The 15,372-nt window shown below is 42.3% G+C and overlaps 1 protein-coding gene across 17 annotated transcripts in view; it reads left to right on the forward strand.

Annotated features, from left to right (window-relative positions):
* PPHLN1 (periphilin 1) overlaps window positions 1-15,372 on the forward strand; it is a 125,503-nt gene that overhangs the window by 45,684 nt on the left and 64,447 nt on the right. For 15 of the 17 annotated variants that reach the window (XM_050936310.1, XM_050936304.1, XM_050936297.1 and 12 more), the window contains one exon: window positions 13,941-14,194. In XM_050936310.1, the coding sequence (XP_050792267.1) occupies window positions 13,941-14,194 (254 nt within the window). The remainder of the gene's footprint in view (window positions 1-13,940; window positions 14,195-15,372) is intronic. The other 2 variants (XM_050936299.1, XM_050936308.1) reach the window with 1 other exon arrangement.

The following is a 15,372-nucleotide window of genomic DNA, read 5'->3' on the forward strand; positions in this document are numbered from 1 at the left end:
GTATATTTAGGCAGGTATATGTACGTGCATGTGAACACAGAGAGAACATCACTGAAATGCAGCAAACTCTGCGGTTGCAAGGTAGCAACCAAATAGCACTGAACACATCAAATGACAATGTTAAGGAAACATTTTGACCAAGGACACTGGAGGAAACAACTGTAAATATACTATAGAATCTTAAAAATACATACAGAAGACAGAGGACCTCATTCAAAATAACTCCATAGAAAATACTGCATGGAATTCAATTCATGTACTTTAAAAGAGTGAATGATTGAATACAGCCTTGCTGGGAATTGAACCACTAGTAGTTCTTTGAGTGGTTGCAGACATGTATTCCACTCAGGTGTGCAGGCGCCCAGCACACTGAAGCTAGAGAAATTTGCTTATCAGTACCTGTCAGGATAGCACTTGCACCCTCTGGCCTCTCCCATGGCTATATCAGGATGGTGACGTCCTGTACCACTTCCGTTTCTTATTACCACCCACGATGTGAGTCAGCTTTCTCAGCTGCATTTTCCTCACGGTTTATGCAACAAAAAGATTTTTGTGGGCTTTGTAAATAGTTTAGCTTAATAGTTGCTGTTTTTTAGTATTACCTGATACTATGCCCTCACCAGGTTTCAACCACTGCCTTTATTGCAGGGTAACTATTCTGAGTAATGACCCCTACCCTTCTTTTTTTTTTTTTTGGTTGTGTCTACGAGAGGGGCATATTAAGGAAAAATGCTCAAATTGTCATTCCTTTAAGAAAAGGAAACAAGTTGCTTGGGATCTACATTTAAAACCACATCTCCTGGAAGAAGCCATTAGGACAGATTCAGACCTGGGGCCTTCTGCAGATTGCCCATCTCATCAGTTGTCAGAGCTGGTTTTAGACTCTTCTTTGAGAAAAAGCAACCGTTCCCCTTCCTTTGTTCCGCCTAGGAAGAGAACTCATAAGACTAATCAGAGCCGTTCCAGGACTCAGATGGATTCTTCTTCATTGCTCTTCAAGTGCCCAAGATGGAGCAGGGCTGTCTGCTCTCTGGTACAGAAGCAAGATCAGAGTGGCATTGTACCATCAACTCTGGCACCGTTTATTGGATGGCTGTCAGATCTGGTATTGATGTTGGTTCTGGCACTGACAGTTTCAACCCACCTCACTTATTAGACAGCAACTGATTTACTCTGCCTTTCTGTCCCCAGTCCTCCTCTGGAGTGGTGCTCCTACTGATACTGGCATGATCTTCTTCGAGTGCTTGTTCATATCCATTCCAGTTAGGTGTGTGCACGTGCAACGTGCACGGCTGTTGGAAAGTTTTCCCTAGCAGCTACCTATCGGACTAGCTGTGAAGCCCCCTGGAGTGGCTCTGATATGGCACTTTATATATGACCTTGCTGGCCCGACCTCCCTTCAGTTCCTTCTTACCGCCAATGACGGTTGTTGGAACAGTGGTCTCTTGCTCGCAAGTGCTCCACTAATGCCTAGCTCTTCTACTTATCTTTGTATATAGTTACCCATTGTTAGTTAATTGTACATCTACCACGGCCACTTATAAAACAAAATGGAAAAGGTTTTCTGTCTGGTGCACCGAAAGGAAGGTACTCCCACTCCAGGCTTTGATCCCGTGCATCCTGGATTATTATTAGAAGACCAGCGCCTGGCATTCGGCGCTCTCAAGGTCCACCTTGCAGCTATCTTGACATTTCACCCGGGTGTTTCCGGGCACTCGGTATTTGCGCACCCTGGCGTGGGACGTTTCCTAAAAGTATTGGAGATTGGTCCACCTCGCGGCTATCTTGGCATTTCACCCAGGCATTTCCGGGTGCTCGGTGTTTGCGCACCCCGGCATGGGAAGTTTCCTAAAAGGGTTGGAGATTGGAGAAGATTCTTGGCTGCAGAACTCTGGCATTGCTCCTGACATACAACAGACCATACAGGACTTACTGTTTGTTGGACTATTTGTTTTCTGAAAAGACAGATGAAACATTACATTCTTTTAAGGACTTCAGGACCACTTTACTGTCCTTAGGAGTTTATACATCTGTAGTTCTGAGGCACTATTATGGGGGTGAGCACCACCAACAGCAGCTGAGCAAGTATTCCCAGCAGTATTTCAGGCAGCCTCCTTATTCAACAAGACAATAGGATTTCTCCAAGAGAAGACACAAGTCTCACAGGAGAAGGCTTTCTGGTTCCAATTTTAACCAGCCAGCTCATCCTTTTCAATGCTGCTGGCAAGCAGTCAATTTGACTCTCCCCTTGAGGAAAACATACCAGTTATCAACCTTCAGGTTATTTCCCCTCCATTTGGGGACAGGCTGTCCCACTTCCACAGTGCTTGGAGTTCAGTAACATCAGGCAAATAGGTCCTAAGCGCTGTGAGATTGGGTTATGCCATTATGACATTCTGGAGTGAAATCCAGACCAGTGAGAGGCTGTTTCACCCTTGCCCAGCAAACTTGGGTTTCTCACAGTGCTTTGGTGCTGTAGCTCCCACTTGGGCAGCTCACAAACTACCTTCCTCCATGTAGATAATAACCTGGCATCTGTGTATAGCCGCAGCCTGCCAGTCACACATGAGTTACACTCCAGCTTCCACAAGAATTGGTTACCACTTGCAGGGTGACCCCAACACACTTCCACTCTCGGATTTTCCTCCAAAATATGTGTTCTACACTGTCCAACCCTCTTCTGGATATTCCGGATATGTTAAGTCTGTTGCCCCTCTAAAAGGACCAGTATACAACAGTTTGCTACCCTTAAATGGAGTTACCCACACAATTCATGATACTGAATTCGTTTTGATTAAAGAGTGAAACTAGTTTATTTAACTACAAGGAGATAGGTTTTAAGTGAGTATAAATATAAGGCAGTACAGTTAGAAATGGTTAGAAGAGAAATAAAGATAAAAAGCTTTCCGGTGCTAAAACTTAACAAACTAGACTTGGTTCAAGGAGAAACCTCTTATCACATGTTCTCAGTAACATTACTGACCAAATTCTCAGGCCGGGATCTACTCCCAAAGTCCAACAGCTGTTTCTTTTGTCATCTTAAGTTAAAAAGAGTTGGTTGGGGAGAGAGAAATTGGGGCCCATCATATTGTAGTCCAGTACCTCCTTTCAAATGCATTTTCCTGAGGGTTATCCCTAGATAAAGTTCATTCCCACAGTGAGGCTGGAATTTTGGAGTCTCACGGTGAAACAGGTTTCATGCTGCTGTTAACGAAGATGCAGTTCTGTTTGTTCCTGCCCTGTCTTCCTTGCCAACGAATGCCCATCAACTTTGAGACCTGGCTGGAGGCATCACTTGTCTTTTATCTTTGAGAAACTGACTTACCCCTTCCCCAGACTTGTCTGGTAAATTCTTCTTTGGGCATGATTTCAGCTTTTGTTTATAATTTTATGTATAATTTTACTACAAATGTGTCATCCTGATATTGATCAGTGAGTTATTACTTTTAATTATTATATTTATATTAAATTTTAATATTAATTTTCAGATGTTACATCACAAGGTATATTTTGTACAAAGATTATTACAATAGTGCATAGGGTGTGAATACAGGGGTGCATTCTGACACAGCCATCTATTTCCCTTCTTTTATGCCCCTTTTCTGGGACCCCTCTGAGAAGTGTCTGCTTCTTCAGCAGATCTCTACATATTTTGAGAGCTGCAGCATCAGGGAAAGGGGTTCTATTCACAATATTTCCTGATCCCCAAGTTCAACAAGGCAGAGTGTGACTTATTCTTCGAGTACTTGCTCATGTTCATTCCACGTTAGGTGTGCGCACGCTACGTGCATTGTTACCAGAGATTTTTCCCTCAGTTGTACCCGTTGGGCCAGCTCTCTAGCACCTTCTGGTATAAGGTGCGCTGCCGGTCCCGCACCGTCTCAGTTCCTTCTTACTACCCATGATGGTTGCTGGAATGTCTCCTCTTGCTTTGGTAAGGCAATTATCAGTGGTTTCTCTCTGTTCGTAGTTTTAGTGTATATATTGTAAATACTTTTTTGTGTAGGAAGTTAGTACCCCCCCAACTTATTGTTAAGAAGCTCCCTTGCCCCTGGGGCTGGACATGCCCCAGTCTCCAGGTTTCAAACCGTATGCCTCCTGTGGCAAGGCTATGCCTTTGAGTAACCCACCTTCCAGTTGTCTGAAGCATCTGAGAGAATCTTACGTGAAAGACTGCTGCCAAATTTGTCAGGACTTTAACCCTCACAAAAAGGACAGAGCGATCAGACTTAAGGCTGTCCTAATCCAAACCACCCAGATTCAGCCCTGAGCACTTCAGCCTCAGTGCGAAGTGCTCCTCGTGCATGCTGGCACCGCTCTCCATCCCTGATGCTGAGGAAGAAGCACAAAAAGCAGCACACCAACAGGGAGCACTCATTGGTGCCAAAGAAAGGCAAGCAAAAGGAAGGCAGTGGAGTACAACCTGCGTTGGGCCACTCCCCAGCCCCATGGCAGCACTGTCGACTCTACGGAGACCATTGATTCCAGTGCAGGACCCTTTGCTGATGCCAGAAAGTCATCGTGGTGCCAATGGCATTACGGTGCCTTCAACCATGGAGGCCTTTGTAGCGACCAGAAACTTATTGTCACCTCTGGTCCTGCTGACCCTGTTAGATCAGCTGACTGCTTTGTCATCCTCGAGCAGGAGAGAGCATGGTGCATCAAGCTCCTTCCTGGCACCAGGCCCACCTAGAGGCAAGCTGTCCTCTGTAAGGTCATCCCTAGACCATCACCGGTTACTGGACCCTCGGCACTGAACGGAGATAGCTAGAGGTACCACTCTCCCTGTGGTTGCCTAGGGAGTATTCTTCATCTGAGTCTGATGTGGAGCCCTATGATCAACCTAAGGGCCACCAGTATCCATCCTACATGCTGCCAGACCTTGATGTGAGTCCTCCCCACTGGTACCTAGCTAGAAGGACAGTGGCTTATGCGGTGTCCATTCTGGAACCTCCCACTGTTCGTACTTATACTCGTACTGCTCCTCCATGTTTGACACTGGATCCCCGAGTCTGGTACTGACTCCAGTACCAATTTACAGGACATGGTCCCTATGGAGCTTATTGAAGCTGGAGAAGAGGAAGAAGTTCCTCCTCCTCCCCAGATGAGGCCATCTTGGGGCTGAGCAACTCACTTTCCCAAGATGGCTTTAGGGCTCATCAAGAGCTTCTGAAGCAGATAGCAGCTAACCTGAGGTTTCATATTGAAGAGTTCAAGGAATCATCTGACAGCCTCATTGACGTTCTGGCTGCAGCAGCTCCATCTAAAGTGGCCTTACCCATTAATGAGGCAGTAATGGGGCTGGTCAGAGCCCTGTGGGAGACCTTATCTTTTCTTCCCTCCTCTTCAAAGAGGGTAGAGAATAACTATTATGTGCCAGTCAGTGGGTATGAGTATCTACTCTTACCCCCACTCCAGGGTCCCTCATACTGGTGCTAATGAAAGGGACAGACAGGGCCAGTTGAGCGCTACCCCCAAACAGAAGGACACCAAGAAACTGGATCTGTTTGCTAGGAAAGTTTTATTTCACAGGTGGTCTGCAACTACGTATTTCAAACCAGCAAGTCTTACTGGGGAGATACGACTACAATTTGTGGGATTTCTTATCCAAATTTAAGGACTCCGTGCCCCAAGACTTAAGATGGGAATTCTCAGCACTCTTAGAAGAGGGAAAAAGTGTTGTCAGAGCCTCTCTGCAGGTGGCACTAGATGCAGCAGATGCGGCGGCCAGGACAATGGCCTTCACTATCATCATGAACAATGCTCTTGACTGCAATCCTTAGGACTCTCTCAGTATATCCAGGACCTCCCTTTTGAAGGCTCCTTACTATTTTTAGAGCAGCGGCCTGAAGGACTCAAAGGCTGCTCTCAGGTCCCTGGACCTCTCTGCGCCATAGAGTGACCAGATGTCCTGATTTTATAGGGACAATCCCAATTTTTATCTTTTCCTTATATAGGCTCCTATTATCCCCCACCCCATCCTGATTTTTCACACTGCTGTCTGGTCACCCTAATGCATCGTCCACTTTAAGGAAGCACTTCGGGCCTCAGCAACTGCCATGCTTCTTGGCTTTGTCTCTAAGACAAGACTCCTTTAAGAGAAAAGGGAGAGGTTACAAGCGCTGTCAGCTGGGGTCATGTAGATATTCTGGTGGGCCCAAACAGCCTTTTGAAGGTGTGGCTGGGTGCTAAATATGTTGACGAACGGTTATACCCTGCAGTTTTCATCCACCCATCCCTCCCAGGCCCTCGGTCCCCTCCCTCTTTAGGGACCCTTCTCATGGGCAACTCCTTGCTCAGGGGGTGCAGACCCTCCTCCAGGTGGGGGCTGCGGAGGAGGTACCTTGAAACTTGAGAAGGAAGTGGTTTTACTTCTGTTATTTCCTAATCCCAAAGGAGGCCTTCATCCCATCGTGGACCTGTGTCGCCTCAACAGATATCTCAAGAAACGGACGTTCCGCATGGTCTCCCTGGCCTCCATCATTCCCTCTTTGGATCCAGGGAACTGGTATGCTACAGAAGATTTCTCAGGTTTATTGTAAAACAGACTTATTACCAATACCATGCCTTCATCAGATGCCTGTACCTTAATGAATGGCTGATCAAGGGTCATTAAGAGGTTCAAATAAAGAACGTCATCAACCTTTTCCAAGGCAACTTCTGAGCGTGGGGCCTGTTGATAAATGAACAGAAGTCTACTCTTATTCCAATACAGATAGTACAGTTTATTGGAGCAGTGCTCAACTTGATTTGGGTTTGTCTCAAGCTACTGGGATAAATGACTGCGTGCACGTATGTGGTCCAGCATTCAGGACTACGCTTCAAGCTTCTGCAGAAATATCTAGCTTCAGTTTACTCCCCAACATACACCACTTGGACTCGGTGCCTACTGTTCCAACCCTGGCCCTCCCCTTCTTTGACTGTTGGAAGGACCCACAGTTAGCAATGATGAGTCTCCTTTGTCTCCCCCTGGCAATCAGCGTTCTAGTCTTGGACATGTCAGACTTACGTTGGGTACCTCGACAGCCTCAGGACTCAAGGCCTGTGGTCCCAGGAAGAACTCTCCCTGTACATAAACATTAGGGAGCTCCGACCAGTCCGCTTAGCTTGCCAAGTGTTCCTTCCTCTGAGTGCAGGCAAGGTTGTACAAATTCCGATGGACAACACTGTGTCCTTGCTGTGTTCTACATCAGTTCATCAGGAGTTCATTCCTCTGCTTCCTGCGTCAGGAGGCTGTCCATCTATGGGACTTCTGCATGAAGCACTCCATCCAACTCCAGGCTTTGCACCTTCTGGGAGCCTGGGATTCGCCGACGGATCACCTCAGCAGATCCTTCTTCTCTCACCATGAGTGGTCCCTTCTGCCAGAGGTTACCATGTTTATCTTCCAAAGGTGAGAGTTCCTCAGCTGGACCTGTTCGTGACCAAGCGGAACAGGAAATGCCAGCAGTTTTGCTCACTGAGAGGGCACAGCCTAGGCTCCCTCTCCAATGCGTTCCTGCTTCCTTGGACGGAACTCTTATGTCTGCATCCACATCTTCAAGAACAGTTACAGTACAGGTAAGTACCGTCTTTTCCAGATGGTTCACCTTTAAAAAGTATATGAAATTAAAGAGTGGTTTTTCTAATTTATAAGAAAGTCCATTAGGAAATGAGAAAAGAGATAAAACAAACTATAATGGCAAGAGTTGAATCTGTCAAAATAATTTATCTTACAAACACATTCTGTAATTTAACATTTGCCTTTGAACCTTTTAATTGACCAAATTAGATAAGTCAGCCACAGGAACAGAAATGGTTAAATCAGCACATTCTATTAAGTTCTTTCTCTTCTTCTGTCTTTCATCTGGTTAGTTATATTCTTGTAAGGATAACCTTTACATTGATTAGATTGATTGATTGAATTATAATAATATGGCAAGCAGTGACTTTGTAGTTAATGGCCTGTCAGCATTTCCATTTCAACACTATTCTTTTCAGGAGAACTGTAGGAAGCTCAGCTGTAAAAACTCTGTGTGTATAGAAACACAGCAGTACATGGTGGATGGCTTGAGAGGACACTTCTTTTCTTCCTCATCTCTTGCCATTTCCCAAATCGATTCAGTAGCTTCTTAAACAAAAAAGCTTACTGAAAAACTTAATTTCCCAAGAGTTACTTTCACTTGCACGCTTTGTATTTTATGGTGTTCTGCTGTCCACTAAAGCTTGCCCTCTGTTCATGATGCTAGATTCCTGTATATACATTGTCTTCCTTTCCTCTCCCCACTTGATAAAAATAAAATAATTTGTAACTTGTAATAACTTGTAAAATCACTTGAAAAAATTGTATCACAAGGCAGCTTCCTCTGGATTATTTCACGTAGTCTGGCTTTGGGTCACTGGGTGAGTCAGGAGTAAGAACTGGGAGTCCTTCACCAGATGTGCTTTCTCCCTCACACTCTGCATTAGATTTAGAGCAGTCTGATCTGCTGACTGAGCTCTCTGGAGAAGAGAGAAGAAAAAACTATTTTTCTAGTATGTCATCACTATGGGCAATAGGCTGGAGGCAAAATTTTGTGCCTTCTGTTAATTTAAAACTGGAATATTCTGTGGATTCCATATATGAGGCTCAAAAACTTGAAATTGCCTTCACTTTGAATTTTTTTAGGATTCAGTTTGTCACTCTTGTATTGAGTAGTACCTTACTCTACAAACAGTCTGAATGATCTCAGCTGCTCACAGGATAATGTGTAGTCAAGGGTGCGGGCAGCACGAAGAGCCTCCCAGGCTGCCCATGTGCCTAGGGGCTGCAAAGACCTGGCGGCCGCTTCTGGGAGCTGCACAGAGCTAGGGCACGTAGGGAGCCTGCCTTAGCCCTGGGCCACCGCTGCGCTGCCAACCGGATTTTTAACAGCCTGGTCAGCGGTGTCAGCTGGAGCCGCCAGGGTCCATTTTCAACTAGGTGTTCCGGTCAAAAACTGGACGCCTGGCAACCCTATGCCTGGGCTGTTATTTTTTATTCTTTGTTCTTCTATATCACCCTACATATTTGGCAGTAGATTCTCCTGTCAGCAGATGGAGACAGAAAACAAGAACTTCTGAGTTACAACACGCCTTTATGACTTGTCATCTCAGATTCCTTCTCACTTTGCTGTTTCCAGCAGGTGGGATAGCTACCAAGCTACCTCAGTGATAGGGCCTAGAAAAGGGAGAGGATGTTTTCACACAGCAAAGTACAAACAGGAATAACATGCTTTCCAATTCAGTTTTAAGTGTGCACCCGGTCTAGTTATACAGTCCTAGAAAAAGGATATCCAAATCCTCTTCATGTTATTCCACTCATCCATATTCCCTCTGATTGTGATGGCATCAGAAAAATACAGGCAGGTCTGGCAGACTTTCTACTGGGTTTTGGTGTACACAATGGCAAATTTTGGACTTGGTACAGTGACCTGCACAGTGTACAATGGCTTGCACAACATGGAAATAAGAATTAAAGTGTAACTTACTCATATATTTTAAACGTGCAGTCCGCAAGAGCAGTGTATATTGATTATCTGTGTGGCTCATAATCAAATACTTGTTTGCAGCCCTCTTCATGTGAATTAGGGAAACAACTATAAAGCTATTGATAAGATTAAACTAACAAGACCTAGTACGTGAGTTTTATTTGAGCTAACGCTGAGCTAAGCATCCTTAATTTAAATACTGTAAAAAGTTGCTTGGCTATAAAACTTTGCTGGGCCAATTGATATGAGAAGTCTGTCATTGTTTATAATCTTCGAGAGTTCAAATAAAGATCATTGGGACCAGATGTATAGTACAGTAGAAGATAAATCAGTATGGAATTGATTAAGATCTTATGAAAAAACAAAGGATTATAGTAAGTAAACTGAAGTTGGTGATTTACTTCAGTATACATGTTGATCTGCACACTTTGTTACCAGGAAGATTTACTGAGTTTTGGGAGAAATACTAACATATCTGGATCCCCCTCCTTTATGTTCTGATTTCATTTTTCTCAGACTTGCAAAATGCTGGAGGAGGAAGAGTTCTTGATTCTTGAACTTTTTGTGTAGATGTTTAAACTATAAAATGATTACTATGTGTATTGGGAAGCTCAGACTTATGAAGTGTAATGGATTTGATAGGATGTTTTGCATTTCATCTGAGTCAAGCTCCCTGTTATGTTTCACTGCTAATTCAGATCATGTTCTATGGATGAGAGACACATCTTCCTATCAGAAAACCCCTTAATCTTGGGGAAAGTGCACAGGGTCAGGAACCAGGAGACTGAGTTTAAATCTTCCTCTTCCACTCTTGACTACTTATATTTATGTGCATATTATAGCCTTATTATTGAGGAGAGCCTTGTAACCTTACCTTGAGTACCCTGTTTTTTTAATTAAAAAAATAAATATAACCCCATTGATTTTAATTCACACACTGCAAAAATATCTTTTAAAAACAAGTGTTGCGGTTAAAAAGAAACACTGTCCATTCTGACATGACATGCAAAAAACCAAGAAGTACTCCATATTTTGGTCACTTGTTACACATATCGATGGCTTGTGTCACATTTGTGTGAAAGTTGGAAGGTATAGTGAGGTGTAGTGAAACAAACATTTGTATATTCACATCCCTTTATTTATTTATTCAGAATGGAAAAGAACGTTTGTGATGTATCACACATACTTGCTCATGTCTTCAACTCTGAGTTAAGGTTGCTAAGCTGTGTATATCAGCAATGAAACCCTTAACAAGCAAAGAAAAAAACATTTATATGATAAAGCAACCCCTCTGAATTCCACTCACCAATTCCTCGTCAGCCTCAGTTATCTTCCTTCCACCGCACAGATCTTCACCCTTATACTGGACAACTAACATACAGCTTTGTTTATAGGTATTCACATTAATTCAGTGGTTTGTCATAGCTGAGCTCTACTCCCTTCCAAACTGATTTCCCACTCCCACATCTCCTTTCACCCCCATAACCTATCTAGAAGGCCGCTTACAGCCCCTTAGTTCCCAACAAAGCTGCTGCATGATGCGCTGGGTGAACCAACATCGGGAGGGTAGGGCATGAGCAGGCATGGTGGAGAAGAGTGGTGTGTTTGGAGATATGGAGTGGATGATTTAAGGAAAGGGTGTGTGGTGGTGGGGCTAGGTGTGGAACACATGGAGCTCTGTGTGGGAGCCCAGTGGCTCGGCACTATTGGCACTTGAAGGCCTCCCCTGATGCTACCACCCTTCCTTTCTGTGTGAGTATGTTATTGTTTTGTTTTTTGTTTTGTTAAAATGTTGCCTCTAGTAACAGATAACTTATGTAGCTGACAGAACTTCAGCGAATCTGGGGTATCTCAATTAGTTTGACAAATAAGGGAATAACTGTGTTTAATTTTAAAATGTGAAGAGTGACCTATGGCCAAGATTATCAGAATGTGTGTGTGAAGGTTAGTTTGTGTAGAGATTAAAATGTCAATACACTGTTTCAAAATGTTACGCAGAAAATTCATTTGTACTCTGAAGTTATTTGTGTCAAATATGGAGATTAAATTCAGTCATTAAAGGGATTTTAGTCCTGCATTAAATTCCCGATTCAGCAGAGAATTGGTGATTAAATCCATCCTTATTCAGCAGACCATTTAAGCACATGCTGAAATATCAAGCATATGCTTTGCTGAAATGGTGTCTTAATTCCTGAGCTGGAGGCATATTCCAGAGTATTCACATTGAGGAAGGAATATATGTTTGGAAATAAATAAATAAAAACTTGTTTGAGCAGTTGAGTTCAGTTTAACAAGTTTAGTTGCATTAATAATGTGATCAGAAGTGTGAAGTTTTTGCTGTGTGGTTCAGAAATTTTTATTTGATTGCTTGTATTATTATAGTTCACCAAGGCTAGCTTAACAATGTAAATGATGAATGACAAAAACATGAATAAAAATAAAATTCAAAATGTTTCATTTTTGATCCCTCACACTCTTGCAGTCATTGTTTATTTTCCCCATCATTTTTTGCTCTCTGATCTAATGAAGATTTGTTTAGAAATTGTAAATGCTTGAATGAATATTAGAGTATTTATTACAGGTATGCAACAGTTGGGGTTCTGTTAATATTTCCATAATAAAGTCCTCTGTTTATAGGGGTGTAATAACTTGCTCATAAAAATTTGCTTTGGGCAGAAACGTGGTGTACCATTCTGTTTGAAAGCTTGTGTTTTTGTTTATTTAAGAAAAATCAAAAGTTGTCTGTTTGTACATTATAGAAATTTTAAACACCCAGTTTAAATCTCAGAATGTGACTGAGCAGCTGTTTTCTTCATATTTCTTATATGCATGTCATTATAAACAGTTGCTCCATATTATTTATCTGTGTATCCTAACAGCTCCTTTATGGAAAATTCAGGTAAATTATACACTTTTAGAACTTGGAAGGTGAGAGTTTTCATGCTAGATTGTATCTGGAGCTGTTAAAGTTTTTCAAATACTATGCTTGTTAAAAATTGGTGAAATAGACTAATTCTGAAGTATTTATCACTTAACTAATATGTATAATTATTAAGTTCACATACATTCAGGCATCTACATGGTGGTCATAACTAGGGCTCCTAAGTGCTATGGCAATACTAATAATGGTGGTTCTTGCGTATTTAATCAGTTCTCATGTACACAGTTTTTCTTTTTTCAAACGTATTTCTTTTTAAATTAAGCCACCAGAAACAACAGTTAATTAACGCAACTCACCCTGCAGCAGTGTCTCCTGTGTCCCATGGGGCTGAGCCTGGCTACCTGTTTCAGGCATTGTGACCTGATACACAGGATTACCGAACCACTCACTCAAATCTGGCTCTCACGATGCCTCTCCCATATGATGACAGAGAGGCTGCAGGGTCAAGCCTGAGCAAGTGGCACTACCCGTGCCCAGGGTGAGTGTGGGACAGGGGCTCTCTCAACCCCCGGCCCAGTCACAGGGTACACAGGAGCTGCCTTTGCCAGGGTGAAGATGGGGCAGGCTCACTCTCCAGCCCCCTGTCTCCTCCCCTCAATAGGCTGGGATTAGAGTTGTGGTCCTGGGGCAAAGAGTGCTGTTCCAGGTGGTGGGTGAGCCCCTCATTTGTCAGGGCATTTTTAAATGAAAATCACAGAGCAGGCACTGAACCCATGACTTAGTAAATTTACCATGACTGCTCCATGATTTTTTATTAAAAAATGCCATGTCAGATTTGCAGCCTTAATTATAATTTTGCAGTTATTACAGCTTGAAATCAGAATTATAGCATACAGCATCATTTATGTTCATGGCACTTTACGAACAAATTAAAATGACAAGTACTCCAAAGAACTTAAATATTAAGAGTGCGTTAGTGAGGGTTACCACAGTGAAAGATTGTGAGCTGTACTTATGTATGCATCTTACTGATTCCTCTTTGGGTCTGTTTTTATTTTAATTAATTTCATTTAAAACTTGGATAGTGTCCAAAAGGAGAGAGTGGAATGACTGTGCAAGAGAAAAAATGTAAAATACCAAAGGTGCTTCCAGTTGCATTTTGTGTGAATATCTGTTTCACCCTTCAGTTATATACTACTTTATTAATATATCTTTAATAGTTTGTGTAAGTTACCAACTAGTATAAGGGAGGTGGAGGATCTGATGAGGAGACGTTGGAAACGGTTCTAAAATCTGTTGAACTGAATGAAAACCTGAAGAAATCTCCTTATATTTAACTTTTGATTAACAATTTTTATTTGACCAATTTAAGTTGGCCTAAGAATTACTTAGTACTTAATTATACTGGAGGTCTCAGATTTACTGTGTAGAGAATGATTGACCTATTTCTACTTACTACAGAGGTGGAAATTTGCTGTTTTGTTACCAGTTATGAACTTTTAGATTTCTGTAATTTCTATAAACAGAGTACGGAGAAGTAATTAATTTTTTCTTTTCTGCTGCCTTCAAAGGGAACTCAGAGATGGCTTAAGAAGAAAAAGCTTCTATCCTTCTCATTATTTGAGAGAGAGATCCCCTCATAAGAGGGACTCTCCTTTCTTCAGGGAATCGCCTGTGAGCCGAAGGGATTCTCCACACAGCAGATCTGGCTCCAGTGTCAGCAGTAGGAGCTACTCCCCTGAAAGAAGCAAAGCCTATTCTTTCCACCAGTCCCAGCATAGCAGAAGTATGTCATCTTTACATAAAAGAAATATTTCTCAGCAAGGTAATGCTGGATTAATGATGAAAACTGATTAGTGAGGTGAAATTGATTCTCATTATATAAGATCTTTCTCTTTATATAATGAAGACATTAGACTTTTTGTTCCGATTATGTTTTGCCTGCCTTATTAAATGTTTCAGGGAGCTCTTTATTCCTTTAGGAATATATGTAAAGGTCTCTTGAGGGAGCTTGCAGGTGTTTTTCAACAGCCTCTCTAGGCTGACTGCAGTTCCATCAGCTGCGTGACTTTTCTGTGTACAGCAGATTATTTTTCTTTAGTACCAAATGCTTCTGTTTCTTTCTCTCTTTGCTTCTGTCATGGATCCCTTTACAGGCAGTTTTGCCATGAGCAATTAGGTGAGGGCTTTTCTTTCTGCAGCTGAGAAGAAAAGGAAAAATTCTGGTGGGAAAGCCGAATAAAAAGTAAAGATCCTTACATTTTCAAAAACATGATGTTTCATAGAATTGTGCTAACAGTGCATATTAGTTCTTTTAGCAATTTACCCCTCTCACTCTGATTCTCTCAAATCTTGCAACCGTCAAATCAGTGCAAAACCTTGTGTCTAAAGCTAGGCAATCCAATGTATGGCCTGGATTTCAAAGGGTTGAATGTTCATTTTTTCCAGAAAGGAGATCCATGTCTGTTTAAAACCTCCATGTATGAAAAACTTGCAGACAAAAGTGGAAGCATGTTTTTTTTCCCGTTGAGGTGCTTATTGCTACGACTGTACAGATTAGGTGGATTTATGGATTTCTTGTCAAACTCTTTACAAATTCTAGTGAAATTGTGCAAAATCTGTTGTCCACTTTGGCAGTAGTGTTCTTTTTGTTTCTTCTAATTTTAAATCTGGATTTACTTGTTACATGACATTTACCTTGGATTTTCCAGGGTGCCCATAGCAGGCAGTTATAGCACCTTTCACAGCAAAACACCCCAAAGCATTTAAATAACTATGCATAAACACAGAGGGGTGTTTCTTCACTCACCACTGAAATACAGACTGTCTCTCAGACTTTTAACAGTTGCAGCAGGGCTACACAAACGTTTAGAACAGAAAGTAAAAAATATGACACCCTCCTGAAACTGCAGTAGAAATTTAGGTAAACAGAATCTAATTATCAGGTACAGGAGAAGATTGTCTAAAACTTGGGAAATGTTGTGGGGATTGGGAATTTACTAC

This window comes from Gopherus flavomarginatus, chromosome 1 (genome assembly GCF_025201925.1).
Source record: "Gopherus flavomarginatus isolate rGopFla2 chromosome 1, rGopFla2.mat.asm, whole genome shotgun sequence".
NCBI lineage: Eukaryota > Metazoa > Chordata > Testudines > Testudinidae > Gopherus > Gopherus flavomarginatus.